General features: G+C 49.5%; 1 protein-coding gene across 1 annotated transcript in view; it reads right to left on the bottom strand.

Moving 5' to 3' along the window:
* VCP (valosin containing protein) overlaps positions 1–5,385 on the bottom strand; it is a 32,866-nt gene extending 27,481 nt beyond the window's left edge. The window contains exon 1 of the mRNA XM_073343325.2: positions 5,232–5,385. Coding sequence (XP_073199426.1) covers positions 5,232–5,248 — 17 coding nt within the window. The 5' untranslated portion in view covers positions 5,249–5,385. The remainder of the gene's footprint in view (positions 1–5,231) is intronic.
* Between the last annotated feature and the right edge of the window lie 11,403 nt (positions 5,386–16,788).

The raw sequence follows: 16,788 nt of genomic DNA, 5'->3' as shown, positions 1-16,788 counted from the left end.
ACTGTTGACTCATATCCAGCTTCCTGTCCACTTTAACCCCTAGGTCCTTTCTGCAGAATTGCTGCCGAGCCACTCGGTCCCTAGTCTGTAGCAGTGCATGGGATTCTTCCATCCTAAGTGCAGGACTCTGCACTTGTCCTTGTTGAACCTCAGATTTCTTTTGGACCAATCTTCTAATTTGTCTAGGGCCCTCTGTATCCTACCCCTACCCTCCAGCGTATCTACCTCTCCTCCCAGTTTAGTGTCATCTGCAAACTTGCTGAGGGTGCCATCCACGCCATCCTCCAGATAGTTAATGAAGATATTGAACAAAACTGGCCCCAGAACCGACCCTCGGGGCACTCCGCTTGATACCAGCTGCCAACTAGACATCGAGCCCTTGATCACTACCCGCTGAGCCCGATGATCTAGCCAACTTTCTATCCACCTTATAGTCCATTCATCGAGCCCATACTTCTTTAACTTGCTGGCAAGAATACTGTGGGAGACCGTGTCAAAAGCTTTGCTAAAGTTAAGGAACAACACGTCCACTGCTTTCCCTTCATCCACAGAGCCAGTTATCTCATCATAGACGGCAATTAGGTTAGTCAGGCATGACTTGCCCTTGGTGAATCCATGCTGACTGCTCCTGATCACTTTCCTCTCCTCTAAGTGCTTCAGAATTGAATCCTTGAGGACCCTGATTTTTCCAGGGACTGAAGTGAGGCTGACTGGCCTGTAGTTCCCCGGACCCTCCTTCTTCTCTTTTTTAAAGATGGGCACTACAATAGCCTTTTTCCAGTCATCTGGGACGTCCCCCGATCGCCATGAGTTTTCAAAGATAATGGCCAATGGCTCTGCAATCACATCTACCAAGGCCTTTAGCACTCTTGGCTGCAGAGCATCCAGCCCCATGGACTTGCGCTCATCCAGCTTAAGAAGTTGAATTAACAGGAAATGGCATTGTGAATTACTGCCTCTGAGGGTGGAGAGGTTAGCAGTGTGAGCCTAGGGGCTGGCAGTAGGTTCAGCTTTGCACATTTATTAGTGAAATGGAGGAGGAAATGGACAGTGAGTTGAAACTATCAGCAAGTTGTTCTGTGAATTAGAAAACTATGGAAAATGGTGAGAAACTTCTGATGGATTTAAACACACTGGGGGAACAAGCAATACAACAGCCGGTGACACCTAGCTTGGGTAAATATAAGTTAATTCACAAGAGCCAAAAGGTCTGTTAAAGAGCTTCAAACTTGCAGGATCCTCAGAGGAAAGAGAGTCTAATGCCGGGGTTCCCAAACTCTGGTACACGTAACCTTGGTGTACACAGGAGAAATTGTGTAAGGGTGGATTTTATTATTTTATTTATTGCAATTTCATAATAAGCTACTCAGAGGAAGCTTTAAAACTCTGTGGGAATTTGTTATATAAAATACGGTAATTAATTTATTTCAAGATGTACCAATGAGAATACAGATACGGTGACATACAGAGCCCTCACCGCCGATCACTGTAGCACTTTGAACTTGCAGCTGGTAAATCTGGAAGGGGGTACGCAATAAGAAAACTTTGGGAACCTTGGGTCTAATGAACAGAAAAAGCCGCCTGTCCAGCGCACTGCAGCACTTACAGCACTGAGAGGCTTGAGGGCATTACAAATAGAAGACATATTCCAAACAGTGGCATATGCTCATCTAGTCTAGCAGGGCCAGTTTCAGTCACCTCACCTTAGAGGTACTGCTGACAATGAGCAGCTCCAGAGAAAGGAACAAAGGTGTTTAGAGGGTTACATGGTAGTTACAGATGAGAGTAAGTATCAGAGGGGTACAGATGAGAGATGGAAGTTACTTAGCCTGGAAAGGAGAATTAGAGGGAATTTGACGAGGTCCTTAAGACTACAGAGAGCCCAGGGAAAATTGATCAGTCCTCTTTTGTTTTTATGCTGACCCACAAGACAGATATGTAATGTTAAGTTTTACTGTACTTTTGAGGGGTTTAGATTAAAATGCAGAGTTCACAGCATGTTTCAATCTCTCTTCAATACAGTCCAAAAGTCAGGATATGTTCCCCAGTACAGAGGTCCAATTGAGATGAGAAATCCCAGCACTAACACTCACCCACAGTATTTTCCTGCCCCAATCCATAAAGACTGTTTTCCTTCCTTTATAAGGGAAACTTTCCAAGTCTCCTGTCTGCCAACAAAACAAGTTTTACAGTCCATGCCACTTAATCATTTCCCTGTGTTAAAGCTCCTGATGCTTTAACTTGTGATGAAACCTGAAGCCCATATACTGTGGCACACAGCATGAATGAGCAGGGACAGAGAGGAACCTACACTACTGATTAGCATACTTGTGACAACATAATCCTCAGGAGGCAAGAACAAACTATGCTTGGGTCTCCGAGGGCCCATCCACATTAGGAAATTGATTTGCTGCTGACACAAAAACAATGAGGAGTCCTTGTGGCACCACAGAGACTAAAATTTATTTGGGCAGAAGCTTTTGTGGGCTAAACCCCACTTCATCAGATGCATGGAGTGAAAAATACAGTAAGCAGTATATATATATATTTTAATTCCCATCTTTTCGTGTGCTGTAATATATATATACTGCTTACTGTATTTTTCATTCCATGCATCTGATGAAGTGGGTTTTAGCCCACGAAAGCTTCTGCCCAAATAAATGTGTTAGTCTCTAAGGTGTCACAAGGACTCCTCATTGTTTTTGCTGATACAGACTAACACAGCTACCATTCTGAAACTTGCTGCTGACAACTACTGCTAACATAGATGGGCAAAGTTATATGCATCTGCGATGGAAAATGTGATTGAGACTCATGTTTCTGCCATGAATCTGAAAGGAGTTTTGCCCCCTCTACGCTAGTAGTTAAACTGGCTTTAGCACTGATTCAGGTGGACCTGCTACTGACAGATACCTAGGGAGAGGTCAGTTTTGTAACAGATTGAGCCAGAATGTCTGTGCTTCAAGCAGTGCTTTCCTCAGGTATTTATAACAATAAGGAACACAATTTTTCCTTAAAGCTGCCTGCTGAGGGCAGCCATCTTGCTGAGGTGTCATTTGGGAGAGCACAATTAGAGCCCATTACCAGATAGTCAGTTCCCATTTACTAATATTGGTTAAACAATGATATATTTAAAAGATAAACAATCTTAAAAGCCAAGCTGAACTAGTTTACTCAGTTACTGGACTCCCACATGGTGTGATCAGAGGAATCACCTCAGCAAGATAGCTGCCACCAACAGGAACCCAGAAACTGTAATTAAAATAGTATCATTTAATTCAGTTAAAGAATGATTTGTCTTGTAATCACAGGGTGGGAAGAGTTTTCCTAAGCAGAACAGGAGCAGATTTATTTTAAGACACACTCAGATGTGACTCAGTGTCAAAATGTGTATCTTAGATCAACAGTTCCAGCATGAACTCTGCCATGGGCACCAAACCGATGGCAGATCCTTGCTGCAGCTGACCCATCAGGACAAAGCAATCTGGTGTCATGCCAGAGCTGTTGATCCACAGCAGGTCTGGACTTTGGGACCTGAAAAAGAACGAAGAGTTAAGGTATGGATTTCTAAGGCACTGAATGCCCCTCTGACCCTGGCGAATGGCTTGTTGCTAATACTCTTTTGTTTTGAAGATCACCTTTAAGTTCTGTGGCAGCTCATCTCGATGGCTGCACATTGCACAGTGGCTGTGCAGCTATCACCCAACTGATGTCTGAAAAGTGGAAGAGGACCTCCATTCTCAGCGTGTAACAATATGAAGCAAGATGCCGCACAAGAAAAAGGAGGATTCCTCTCAGTTACCATATGGCATAACCACATCTCCAAAGGAACATGTCCACGCCTTCTCACACTGAGTCCCTCAGCAGCTCCCATTTCCATCTATCTGGTTACTCTGAATTTGTTTTTAGGACAATCAGTATGATTTTTTTAATCTGCGGTATTTTGGTTGGAGGTGCTGATGGCCATCAACTTCCCAAGAATCTGCCATTTTCTTCTATGCCCTAACGGAGTCTAAAAACAAAACCTTCCCACAACTGCTGTCCTGTGGGGTCCTGAGGGCTACACCAGGGGTTCTCAAGCAGGGGTACGTGTACCGCTGGGGGTACGCAGAGGTCTTCCAGGGGGTACATCAACTCATCTAGATATTCGTCTAGTTTTGCAACAGGCTACATTAAAAAGCACGAGCAAAAGCAGTACAAACTCAAATTTCAAACAGAAAATGATTTGTTTATACTGCTCTGTATACTTGACAGGGAAACGTAAGCACAAAGTTTATATTCCAATTGATTTTATAATTCCCTGGTAAAACGAGAAAGTCAGCAATTTTTCAGGAACAGCGTGCTGCGACGCTTTTGTATTTGCAGGCCTGATTTTGTAAGCCACTAGCTTTTGAGTGAGGCGAAACTTGGGGGTACACAAGGCAAACCAGGCTCCCGAAAGGGGTGCGGCTGTCCCTAAAGGTGGAGAACCGCTGGGCTGCGCTACCCGAGACCTCATGGTGTCTTCAGGCGTGCGTGCCAATGAATGGAAACCCCCCCCCGCCCCCAAAGGGCAAAGCGAAAAATGAAGCAGTGGGGGGTGGGGGGGACACGCTGCCCAGCAGGCCGAGAGCGAGCCCCCGCCCCCGCCCCCGCCGGACTAATGGCCACACCGAGGCCGATCTCGCAGTCGGAGGAGGAGGGGACCCCCCCCCCCGAGGGAGCGCGCAGGAGGCCTGAAGGGGGAGGCGAGGCCGCCGGGGCAGGAGCCGAAGCTCCCACCATCTTGGAGCCCCGTGACTCGGCATTTCCCGGGCAGCAGGAAGCGCCGCGACCGGCCGGGGAAGCCAGGCTCGGGCGTGCGCGGGCGGGCAGCAGGCGGACACCAGCCCAGCTCCGGCCCGGCCTTCCCCGCCCCCGGCTGCGACCCGCCCCACAAGGGCCGGGCCGAGGCGCCGGCCGCGGGAAGAAGGAACCCAGCCGCCGCCTCCGCGGGGTCCGGCCGGGGCGCGGCGGGGCCGGGCTGGCGGCGGCGGGGAGGCCGAGGCCCCACTCGCCGGGCCCAGCCCCGGCTCCGCCCCTCGGGGCCCGCATGACACAGCAGGATCGGGCCCGGCGCGGGGCGGGCCCCCGGCGCTCCCCGGCCGCTCGGGCCCAGGCCGGGGCCTACCGGCTCCGCGGGGCCCGGCGGGAGGGGGGGGGCCCGGGCCGGGCCGCGGGGCTGGGGCGGGGCCCGGCCCCTCCGCACTTACTCGGCTCCCGAGGCCATGGCGCGCGGGGCGGGGCGGGGCTGGCGGCGGCGGGTCTCGGGGTCTCCCCAGCGGGCTCGGCTCGGGCTGGCGGCGGCTCCGGGCGCTTCGCTCTGACTGAGCCTCACAGCCGACTCATCGGAAGCGGAGCTCCGCCCGGCGCCGGCTACTCTGCCTAGCAACAAGCCGCGCCCGCCAATCAGAAATTTAGGCTGGCAGCAGAGCGGCCAGTGGGAAAAACCGTATTGCCCTGGCCAATCAGAAAGCTCCAGCCGCCACCTCGTCCGCCAATCACAGTGCCCAAGGAAGAGTGGTGACTCTACCCGGCAACACGGAACGTACGGCCAATCACAAAAATACGCCAATGGAAAAACGGGGCAGGCAGGGTCCGCCCACATTGCTATCCTGCCTAGTAACGACTCCACCAGTACCTAAGACCTGGTAAAACCTGGACAGGTTCAGCCAATCAGGAAGGGAAGTAAGGTGATTGACAGACCAATATTAACCCCTGGGTGGGGGGGTCCGGGCTGCTGCTGGTTTCTCTGCCCCTTGGGCCAGAGGCGGGCAGTGAATGAGCCCCTGGGCTCAGAAAGGGCCTCCCAGTCCCACCTCCTCCAGCTGAGAGCAGCCAGTCTCAGCAGGGACCCCCAGCCCCTGCACCCCAGGCTGGGATGGTGCTGAGAGAAGTGGGTTTCAGCAGGGGCCTCGGTGCCCAGCGGCCGCTGGCTGGGGACACGGTGCAAACATCTCAGGCCATGCTTTGCAATCCAGGTCTGCCTCGTGTGACCTGCTGGCCATCGCGCTGAGTGGAGCGATGAATTCCAGGGAGGCTGCATGAACGCTGGGCATGCCGGGTGTCTGTCCTTGGACACTTGCGTCCTCCTCCTTGTGCTCAGGGGACAGTCAACAATTGACTAATCTGCCCTGGCAGGACAATGAGCTGCTGCCACCTGGGGAAACCTCTTCTACTGAGCTGGTAACCAGGCCTGGAATTACCAGAGGGACCGGAAGTCACAGCGGGTGGTCACAGTGTGCCAACGGGGATTGCAACTATAAAGGGAGGTTTTCTCATCAGCCATTTTTAGGAGAGGTAGGGACTGCTGGGAGATGCAATGGAAATAAAGTTGAGCAGGAGGAATCCCCTGAAAAGACAGTGACAAGTCCCAAAGGACACTTGCAGTAGTGAGGAAACTGAGGCAGGGATCTGCATGGAGATTTGTTGCTTTCCATAGATCAGTGCTATCTAAAAGTAAAGTGTGTCATGGGTTTAGAAATTCCTTCGCAGAGCCTGAGAGTTACTTGTTTACACTGTCACGTGGGTCCAGAAAGGGGAAACAGTCAACCAGGGGGCTCAGCAGCAATGTTAGAACAATGAGAACATGCAGCAGCTGCTTGGGAGTGTCAGGCCTACCTAGGCATGTGGACTATGGGGTCTCCACCGCCAAGAGGGGTGTCAGATGCTGGATCTGCACCTGATGTGTGTGCCTAACGGCCCAGAGACAGTGCTTAAATTCTGCCTTGCCCCAGCAAGCTGAGAGTACATGGGACCCAAAGTTTGGGGCCAGTACAGCAGCCTGATGAGTGTCTGCCAGTTGGAGCTCATCCAAAATGGCCAGCTGTGACCTGGGGCACAAGGACTCTGGTTAAACGGCTCAGAGGCCCAGCTTTGGTGGTGACACAAGTCTACGGTGTGCAGTCACTTTCATGCCCACTGCACCCCCCCAATCCTTTACAGAACTTAAGTAATGAGAGGAGGAGAAATTATGAGCCGTGGAGAAGGGATTAGTGCTGTGGTCTGTGCTCAGGTAGGATCTGAAAGGATGGAGAATGAATGAAGCAAACTGCTAGGTAGAGGCTGTTCCACGTGGCAGGTGAGGCTGCACGAAGGGGCAGAGAACGGTCTGCGCTAGACAATCCGAGAGGGTAGCACAGGGAGACCAGGCCTGGAAAGTTTCCTGCAGCAAATCCACGCTTAGACTGACCTGCATGAGGAAGTCTTGGCTCTGCTTGGCTGGGTGTCAGCTCTTTAACTCTACTGGCCAGTCAAACAACCGACTCTGGGCTAGGCCTGCCGTGTCCTCACCCTGCAGGTTAGCAGCCGGTGCACCCCAGTACCGAATCGCTCCCCATTGATATCCGGCCCCTGCCGCTGGCTACACCATGTAATTCCCGATTCTCTGCCCTGTTTGCTACCTTCACCTTAAACCACCAGTTCTCAAACTGTGGGTTGTGACCCTGTTTTAATGGGGGCACCAGGGCTGGTTTAGACTTGCTGGGGCCCAGGGCTGAAGTCAAAGCCTGAGCCCCACCACCAGTGGCTGAAGCCAAAACCAAAGGGCTTTGGCCATGGGTGGTGGGGTTCAGGTTACAGGCTCCCCGCCACAGGACGGCAAGGCTGGAGCTTTGGCCCCCTCACCTGGGGCGGTGGGGCTGGGGCAGGCTCAGGCTTCAGTCCCCCCATTGGGGTCGTGTAGTAATTTGTATTGTCAGAAGGGGGTTGTGGTGCAATGGAGTTTGAGAACCCCTGCCTTAAACCACTGCTCCTGTGTAACTCACAGCTTTGTGAGCACACACAATAAAACAAAAGTAGGTTTATTTAAGAAAGGATAAAGATTTAACTAGAAATGAGAGAAAATGAAGGAAACAATTGGTTACAACACAAAACTAAATCATACAATGCAAAGCTGGGTCTCCGTTTATAAATAGTTACCTCTCCTATAATTACCTTGCCTATAAAGTAGGTTTTCCCTCCAATGTTTAGTCTGTTGCAGGGCTAGCTGGTTTCACAAGAACCAGGATCCAAACATTCATGAAAACACCACCACTTCACAAAGGGTTTCCTCAGTGACTGGATCCAGAGGACTTCTCTCTCCTCTGTGAGATCCATAAGATCCACCCTGGGTCAGACCAATGGTCCATCTAACCCAGTAGCCTGTCTACGACAGTGGCCTATATCAGAGCTTCAGGGGGAGTGCAATTCTGAGAGATTCACCCTGTCATCTGGCAGTCAGAGGTTTAGGGGTCGCTACAAGCATGGAGTTACATCTCTGACTATCTTGGCTAATAGCCATTGTTGGATTTATCCTCCAGGAACTTATCTAGTTCTTTTTTGAACTCATTATACTTTTGGCCCTCACAACAACTCATGACAATGAAGTCCACAGGTTAATTGTGTGAAAAAGTACTTCCTTTTGTTTGTATTAAACCTGCTGTCAATTAATTTTATCGGGTGACCTCTGGTTTTAGTATTGTGGAAAAGGGTAAATAAAGCACTTCCTTATTCGCTTTCTCCACACCAGTCATGGTTTTATAGACCTCTAATATATCCCCCTTTAATCATCTCTTTTCTAACCTGAACCACTCTCTCCTTTTTAGTCTCTCCTCTACTCCATATTTTTGATTTCTTTACTGCCCTTCTATGAACCTTTTCCAGCCTTTCTAAGATGGGCTGACCTGAACTACACACAATATTCAAGGTGTGGGCACACCATGGATTTAGAGAGTAGCATTATGGTATTGTCTGTCTTTGTATCCCTTTCCTAATAGCGCCATTCTGTTAGCCTTTTTAACTGCTTCTTCTCACCGAGGAGATGTTTTCAGAGAATTATCGATGACGACTCCAAGATCTCTTTCTTGAGTGGTAACAGCTAATTTAGACCCTCAAAATTTTGTATGTATAGTTGGGATTATGTTTCCCAATATGCATGATTTTTGCATTTACCAACACTGAATTTCATCTGCCATTTTGTTGCCCAGTCACCCAGTTTAGCGAGATCCCTTTGTAACTCTTCGCAGTCTGCTTTGGACTTGACTATCTTGAATAATTTTGTATTATCTGCAAACTTTGCCATTTCACTGTTCGCTCCTTTTTCCAGATCACTCATGAATACATTAAACAGCACAGGTCCCATTATAGATCCTTTCTCAGGGGATCCTGCTGTTTACCTCTCTCCATTGTGAAAAGTGATTATTTAGTCCTATCTTATGTTTCCTATCTTTTAACCAATTACTGATCCAGGAGAAAACCTTCCCTCTTATCCCATGACTACATAGTTTCCTTCAGAGCCTTTGGTGAGGGGCTTTGTCAAAGGCTTTCTAAAATTCCATGTACACTATATCGACTGAATCGTCCTTATCCACACGCTTGCTGATCCCCCACAAAACATTCTAATAGACTGGTGAGGCGTGATTTCCCATTACAAAAGCCGTGTTGATTCTTCCCCAACAAATCGTGTGCATGTACGTGTCTGATAATTCTGGTCTTTACTATAGTTTCTACCAAGTTAGCATCACATTAGTTTCTCCGCAATGACTGTATCGTCCTTGAGTGCTCCTTTAGCATCTCAACCGTCCAGTGGCCCCACTGGTTGTTTAGCAGGCTTCCTGCTTCGGATGTACTTAAAAAAAAAATTTGCTATTACTTTTTGAGTCTTTGGCTAGTTGTTCTTCAAATTCTTTTTTGGCCTTCCTAATTATATTTTTATACTTCATTTGCCAGAATTTTTGTTCCTTTCTATTTTCTTCACTAGGATTTAACTTCCACCTTTAAAAGGATGCCTTTTTGCCTCTCACTGCTTCTTTTTCTTTGTTGTTTAGCCACAGTAACTCTTTTTTCGTTCTGTTACTATGTTTTTTAATTTGAGGCGTACATTTAAGTAGAGCCTCTATTATGGTGTATTAAAAAGTTTCCACGCAGCTTGCAGGGATTTCACTTTTAGTGCTGTACCTTTTTAATTTCTGTTTAACTAGCCTCATTTTTGTATAGTTCCCCTTTTTGAAATTAAATGCTACTGTGTTGGGCCGCTATGATGTTTTCCCCGCCACAGGGATGTTACATTTAATTATATTATGGTCACTACTACCAAGCGGTCCAGCTCTATTCACCTCTTGGACCTGATCCTGTGCTCCACTTAGGACTAAATCAAGAATTGCCTCTCCTCTTGTGGGTTCTAAGACTAGCTGCTCCAAGAAGCCGTCATTTAAGGTGTCAAGAAACTTCATCTCTGCAGCCCGTCCTGAGGTGACATGTACCTAGCCAATATTATTATTGAGTTTTTTACTTTTATAGCCTGTCTTATCTCCCTGACTTGGGCTTTTCAGCTTGGAAAAAATATAACTAAGGGGGGTTATGATAGAGGTCTACAAAATCATGACTGGCGTAGAGAAAGTAAATAAGGAAGTGTTATTTACTCCTCATAACACAAGAGCTAGGGGTCACCAAATGAAATTAATAGGCAGCAGGTTTAAAACAAACAACAGGAAGTATTTCTTCACACAACGCACAGTCAGCCTGTGGAACTCCTTGCCAGAGGATGTTGTGAACGCCAAGACTATAACAGGGTTCAAAAAAGAACTAGATAAATTCATGGAGGATAGGTCCATCAATGGCTATTAGCCAGGATGGGTAGGGATAGAATCCCTAGCCTCTGTTTGCCAGAAGCTGGGAATGGGTGACAGGGGATGGATCACTTGATGATTACCTGTTCTGTTGATTCCCTCTGGGGCACCTGGCCCTGGCCACTGTCGGAAGACAGGATACTGGGCAAGATGGACTCTTGGTCTGACCCAGCATAGCCATTCTTATGCAGTTCAGAATACCTCCAGGGCTAGTCAGAGCTGGGTCAGGTAATTTCAGCCCTGGGAGGGGTTGAAGGTGATTGTAAGTTCCTTTTGAGATGATACTTACATCGTCTGCTGAGTCAATTTTAAAGTCAATAGTCTCACCCTGAATATTTAACTTCACTCTCCAGGCAGGCTCTGTGTCATCATAAGTGATAGATCCCAGAAACAATGGCTCTTGATTGTCTGTGATGTTAGTCACCTCCCTGACTGCCTTGGTGCAGCAAACAGCTGCATAATGTCCATATTTTGTGCATTTATTACGCCACATGCCTCTGGCTAAACATACATCTATTGGGCTATGTATTTTTCCATATCTTGTATATTTATTCTGAAAAGCTTTGGAGTTTGCTTGGAATGTCTTCATAGCCTCATGGATTTCATGGTAATGACTTCTAGCCCTCATGCTGGGTATGTTTACAGCTTCTAAGCTAGTTTCAAGTTTTTCATGGTGCCTCCTGCCTTTTGTTCTGCTGTTTGACTAGTTCAGAGAGCTTTGCTATCTGTATAGCTGTGGGTAGATTTAACTGTGTCTTTAATCACAGATGCTGCAAGAGGTTCTTGTCTGTTAACCCAATAACGAGCTTGTCTCTGATATTTTCATGTTTTGTAGTCCCCAAAATCATAGTTTTCAGCCAATGGATGCAGAGCTCTTATAAAACATTCAACATTTTCTTTTGGCTCTTGAATTCCCTGGTGAAAAAATGCTCTTTCATAAACCACATTTCTCTGAGGTATCAAACATAGCCAAAACTCTTTCATAGTCATCTTTGTGACTGTCTTCAGTAAAGATAAAGATATAGTCTGCCTACATCCGCATAGCATAAGTTAAAGAAGATACTTGAATATCTCCAGTTTCTTTACGGAGTTTTGTAGCAATGCAAAATCTTGCAAAATACTGCTTCCAGACTGTCCATTCTGAAGGCCTATCAAAGGTGAAGTTCTCTGGGACACTGAAGTGTGGTATGTTGATGAGATCCTGCAACCTTTGTTCTCTCTCTTTCTGTTCTTGTCTGGCCTAATTTACTTCTGACACCATGTCATGTACTCCTTGTACATGATAGGTTACAGGGCTACTACTGGCAGGTCAGACTCTTGTACCAGACATGGACTGCCTACAGCACTTCCTCCCCAGAGAGATATACCAGAGATGTGCTCACTTTAATGCACTGCCAGCAATTGGTGTGTTACCCATGGTTTTCAGAACCCAAAGCAGTGGTAAGTTAACTGGTTCATTCCAGGTGGTATCAGAAATAAATCAATGGGAACACAGAGCTTTCGGCTGATGAAAGATTAATACAAGTAAGCGTGCTCTTATCTAAAACTACTATTTATTAGATTTAAGCACACACAGACATATGCAATAGGTCTAGAACATCCCAAATAATTACCTAAAATCTGAGATGGTATCAAGTAATTAGCAGCAGGTCAGCGATGGCCGGTCACTTCCCCACCACTCTATTATCTAATCTTTTTGTAACTAATTTTTACAAACATATAGCTCATAGTGACCCCCTACTGGGTCATCACTTCTCCTAACTTCAATCCACTACTTATCAACAAAACATTCCTAACAATCTTAGCTATAATAAGCTTTTATATTAAGGGCGCCCAGACTCAAGGTCTCCATCCATTTATTTTCTTTCACTCTCATAATTTGTTGATTCTTTTCTCCCCACCTCCGATTCTGATTAGCAGAAACTGCAAGCCTGCAGCTAGTATTTGACCTTGCCTCCAGAAGCCCTGCTTATTAATTCATGGGGGCTGAATGCACACAATACGGCTGCCATTAGCTTGGTCAAATTCTGAAGTAACACCCCTCAATTCTGGGGTAACACATGTTGTGAGCTTAAGTAGGGTATGTTGCACGCAGCACGCCCTAGAGCCTAGGTGCTGGAACTAGGGGTGCGGGAGGTGCTGCAGCACCCCCTGGCTCGAAGGGGTTTCCATTATATACTGGGTTTACAGTTTGTGGTGCTCAGCACCCCCTCTATAAGAACTGTTCCAGCACCTCACACTAGTCCTGGAACAGTATAATACAGTTTAGCATTGCAGGACAGAGATTCTGGCAGGAGGAGGGCCCTTCCTTTTGGAAGGCGAGGAAATGGATCAATGCCAGTGATCTGGAGACTGAGCCGATGAGCTGTCGGTACTGAAGGGCGTGTTCTGCCATGCTCACTCTCAGACCCGATCTACGCCAGGAGCGCTTTGCCAGCGTGGCTGTACTGGTTTAGTAGGCCAGTGGAGCACCCGAGTGCGGCTGTAGCTTAAGCCGGCAAGAGTGCAGTACTGCCAGGACAGCCCTGGCACTAGGGTCCCTGTTGGGCCAGATCAGACCCCTCCACACCTGGGCTGGTGGAGCTGTGCCAGCCAACGTCTAATGTACACTGTGCTGTTCCTGCCCCGAACAAATGCTGATTCTGTCAGCCTCCTCCCCCAGGAAACGCAGCCACCCTGCCTTTGCTGCTGCAGCTCCCCGAGCCAGGGCACAGGGAGCTGAGGGGGCATTGCTGACATCACCAGTGACTGAACCCTGCCAGCGGCAGGGCGAAAACTGACATTGTCCCTCTGGCCAGGAGTGGCATGGAGAGCGTTTCTGTTCTGGCAGGACAGTACCACCACTGCGACCCCACCGCTGGCCTGTGTGCACCTCCCCACCCCCAGCAAGAGCCACGCCACAAGCTGCACGTTCAGCCAGCACACTGCACAGCGACAGGGATCAGTGCCACCATCAGGTTTTTTCCTTTTCTTTTCCTAGTAACTCAGGTCCAACTGGACACAGAGTCACAGCTTCTCTCCTGGGTCTGGCTGTGAGCGTCCAACCCACCTCCTCCAGAAAAGGACTGACTTTTCTCCCAGCACAGTACTCAGCAAGGCGCTGAGAGATCTGCTAATGCACCCTACCGTTTTCTGAGAGCCTCCTTCCAAAGGGGCAGCAGGCAGGCTCTTAATCTTCCCTTCTGGAGGAAGCCTGTCTCCACAGCAGAAATGCATTCATTTGACCAGCAGTCACAGCTCTTCAGCCCGTGACGTGAGCCCTGCCCAGCAAAACAAGTAATGGGCCTTTCACTGCTGCCTGCAAAACCCAGGTAACCACTGGGATTGCGCATATATGGGGCACAGAGTCCCTGGCGTCAGGCACAGCATTCAGTAGCCGTTCTCATTACACAAATCATCCTGCACTGGTGTGAAACAAAATGTGTTTATCATCACAGCCCCTTTAATGCCAACCCATGGGCTGGAGGGGGTTTAAATGTATTTTCGTTATTTAAATATTTCCTTCTAAGGGGCAGGGCTAATGGAAAACTCATCTGTTAAGTGAGAGGGGAATGGCTGGGGTGAGGCCATCCGTTCAGGCACAAAGCCAGACAGCACCCCCGGCTCTCGCCATCAAGCTGGCATCACTCCCCCGCCCCGCCCTATGCTTTAGGCCCCTTTACCATGTCAGCTCCTAGCCCACATTTTGGGAGGCACATAGCACAGCTCTGGGCACGGGCAGAAATAAATGATGATCGGGGACTGCTGTCGCTCCCTTCCCAGGGCAGAACAGCAGAGCCACATCATCCAGGAGCCTGAGGCACGGGCAGGCACAGGAGCTGTTGGCTCGGCTCTTGTGGGGCGCAGGACCACCTGGAACCCGGATTGTAGGGCAGGAGGCTCTCAGCTAATTGGATATAAACAAGCACCCAAGTCGCCCGCCGCAGTCTCTGCCCTGGGCCAAAGATGCTGCACTGACATTCCACCATGTGGTCAGGAGAGGGCAGCAAAGTCCAGGTGTGCATGTCAGCTCAGGGCAGTGCTTGATGCTACCACATACAGCTGGTGTGGACTCTCAAAATCCACCCACAGCCGCACTGGGCCCTGCCTCATGCCCATGTAAAGCTAATCTGAACCTCCCCAGATCTGGCTATTACTCTCTAGACCCAGCACAGCCACACGCATAATCTCATCTAACATCGGCACAGCCCCCATTCTCTCCTCCCACTGTCCCCTTCCTTCACTCATGAGCTCTTCGGGCCGTGTCTGCCTCAGTCTTTGTGCCGGGCCCGGCCTGAGGAGGTCCTGACTCTGATTGGAGCCTCTGGGGGCTACATCCTAGTGGTATCTCCCTTCAGCTCCCAGCCCTGATACGCACAGGCATCCCACAACATCAGAGCAGCGGTGTGTTTAACACACATGCCATGGGCCCCACCCTCAGCAACGTTGCCATCAATGACACGGGCTTTAAAAACTCAGGTTGTGCTAACCCCCATATAATGGCAGAAAGGAGATTAATGCTTCTCTACTATTGCACTAGCTAAGTGCCAGGTTACACCCTTACCCTGTGCAACAAAACCATCCATGTCTCCGCGAAAAATGCAAGCAGGCAACCAGCGCAATGAGCCGCCCAAAAAGCATGGGTGCCGTACTATGTCATCTACCTGCCACGGTTCTGGAACAGTCTGCCAGGCCCCGCGCAGGTCTCTGTTGGCACCAGTCAAATTCAGCACCTGCTGCTCTCCAGAGCCCAGAAGGGCCGGCAGGAGAATATAGTTTATTCGTGCAGCCGGCTGGGGACAGAGATGGTCACGGAGCCCGCTAGTAACCTATCAGTATGGGAAGGATGGGCACTGGATCATTAGTAGTAACAGCCTCCCTTACCATGTTGGCAGCATGTGCAGGAACTGGCCGTAACGTGCAGGACAAAGATTGGACCCTCAGAACAGCTGCTACCTGGCACGTGGACAGTGGAGAAGCAGATGGTCTTCAGCCCTGCCCAGCACACACTGTGCCCTAGAGACGCACAGCCCCCATCACGTCAGCTGCAGTCAACTCCCCAGGGTCATGCTGGCTCGCTGCTGGCCTGGAGGAGCTGTTTAGCACTGCCCTAGGTGCAGAGGGTCTGCTGCAGCAGGAAGGCTCCCCAGGCAGATCCCAGCCCCTGAGGAGGAGAGAGAGCATGGCCCTAGGGAGAGCAGTGCAGGCCACAGACAGGCCAGCTAAGGCAGGAGTGCCCAGCCTGTGCACATGTGCTGCTTCAACAGATTCAAACAGGGGATAAGGTGTAAAATGTTAACAGTGATAGTAATTAACCCCTGGAGCAGTTTACCCAGGGGTGTGGCAGATTCTCCATCACTGGCCATTTTCAAATCAAGCTGGGATGTTTTCCTAAAAGATCTGCTCTAGTTCAAACAGCAAATTAATTAATTCAGGGCAGTCTGAGAGGCCTGGGTTATACAGGAGGTCAGACCAGATGGCCACAGGGGTCTCTTCTGGCCCTGGAACCTATAAAAACCCTACGCAGACAGGGACACCGCTCCTTCCCCCCAGAATCCCCACATTTGTGCAGGGGGAACCCACAACTTCCCCAGCATCCTCCACTGTTCATTTCCCTTCCGTGGCAAGCACTGGAACCACCCAGCCCCGGGGGAGAGAAATGGGACTGGGAGCCGAGCCAAGCTGCGAGGGGCTCAGCGAGCCAAGCTGCGAGGGGCTCAGCGAGCCAAGCTGCGAGGGGCTCAGCGAGCCAAGCTGCGAGGGGCTCAGCGAGCCAAGCTGCGAGGGGCTCAGCGAGCCAAGCTGCGAGGGGCTCAGCGAGCCAAGCTGCGAGGGGCTCAGCGAGCCAAGCTGCAGGTTTGCTGCCCCCTTCCTAAGGCCAAGCCCCAGCTTTCCCTGCAGCATCGGATGAGGCCTTGGGAGCTGAGCGCCTGCCTGCTCTGCACCATCGCTCCCTGAATCTTACCAAGGTCTGAGCCTTGCTGATTGCCTGAGGCCCAGAGTTCTGCAGTCTAATTATGCTTTGGTGAAAAACTATTTCCTCCCACTGCCTTTCAGTTCCATTTCAGGGGTGAACTGATTGAACTCTACTGCAGTTCTCATTGATTAGACAGACGGTTGCTGGTTCTATCAGTTATTCAGGGTGTCAGTTTTAGCCTTCTATAGCTTTGTTCTCCTCAGATTA

The sequence above is a fragment of the Lepidochelys kempii genome, chromosome 5, assembly GCF_965140285.1.
Source record: "Lepidochelys kempii isolate rLepKem1 chromosome 5, rLepKem1.hap1, whole genome shotgun sequence".
Classification (NCBI taxonomy): domain Eukaryota; kingdom Metazoa; phylum Chordata; order Testudines; family Cheloniidae; genus Lepidochelys; species Lepidochelys kempii.
The sequence above is the reverse complement of the archived record's forward strand: the minus strand, read 5'-3'. Positions and strand labels throughout refer to the sequence as shown.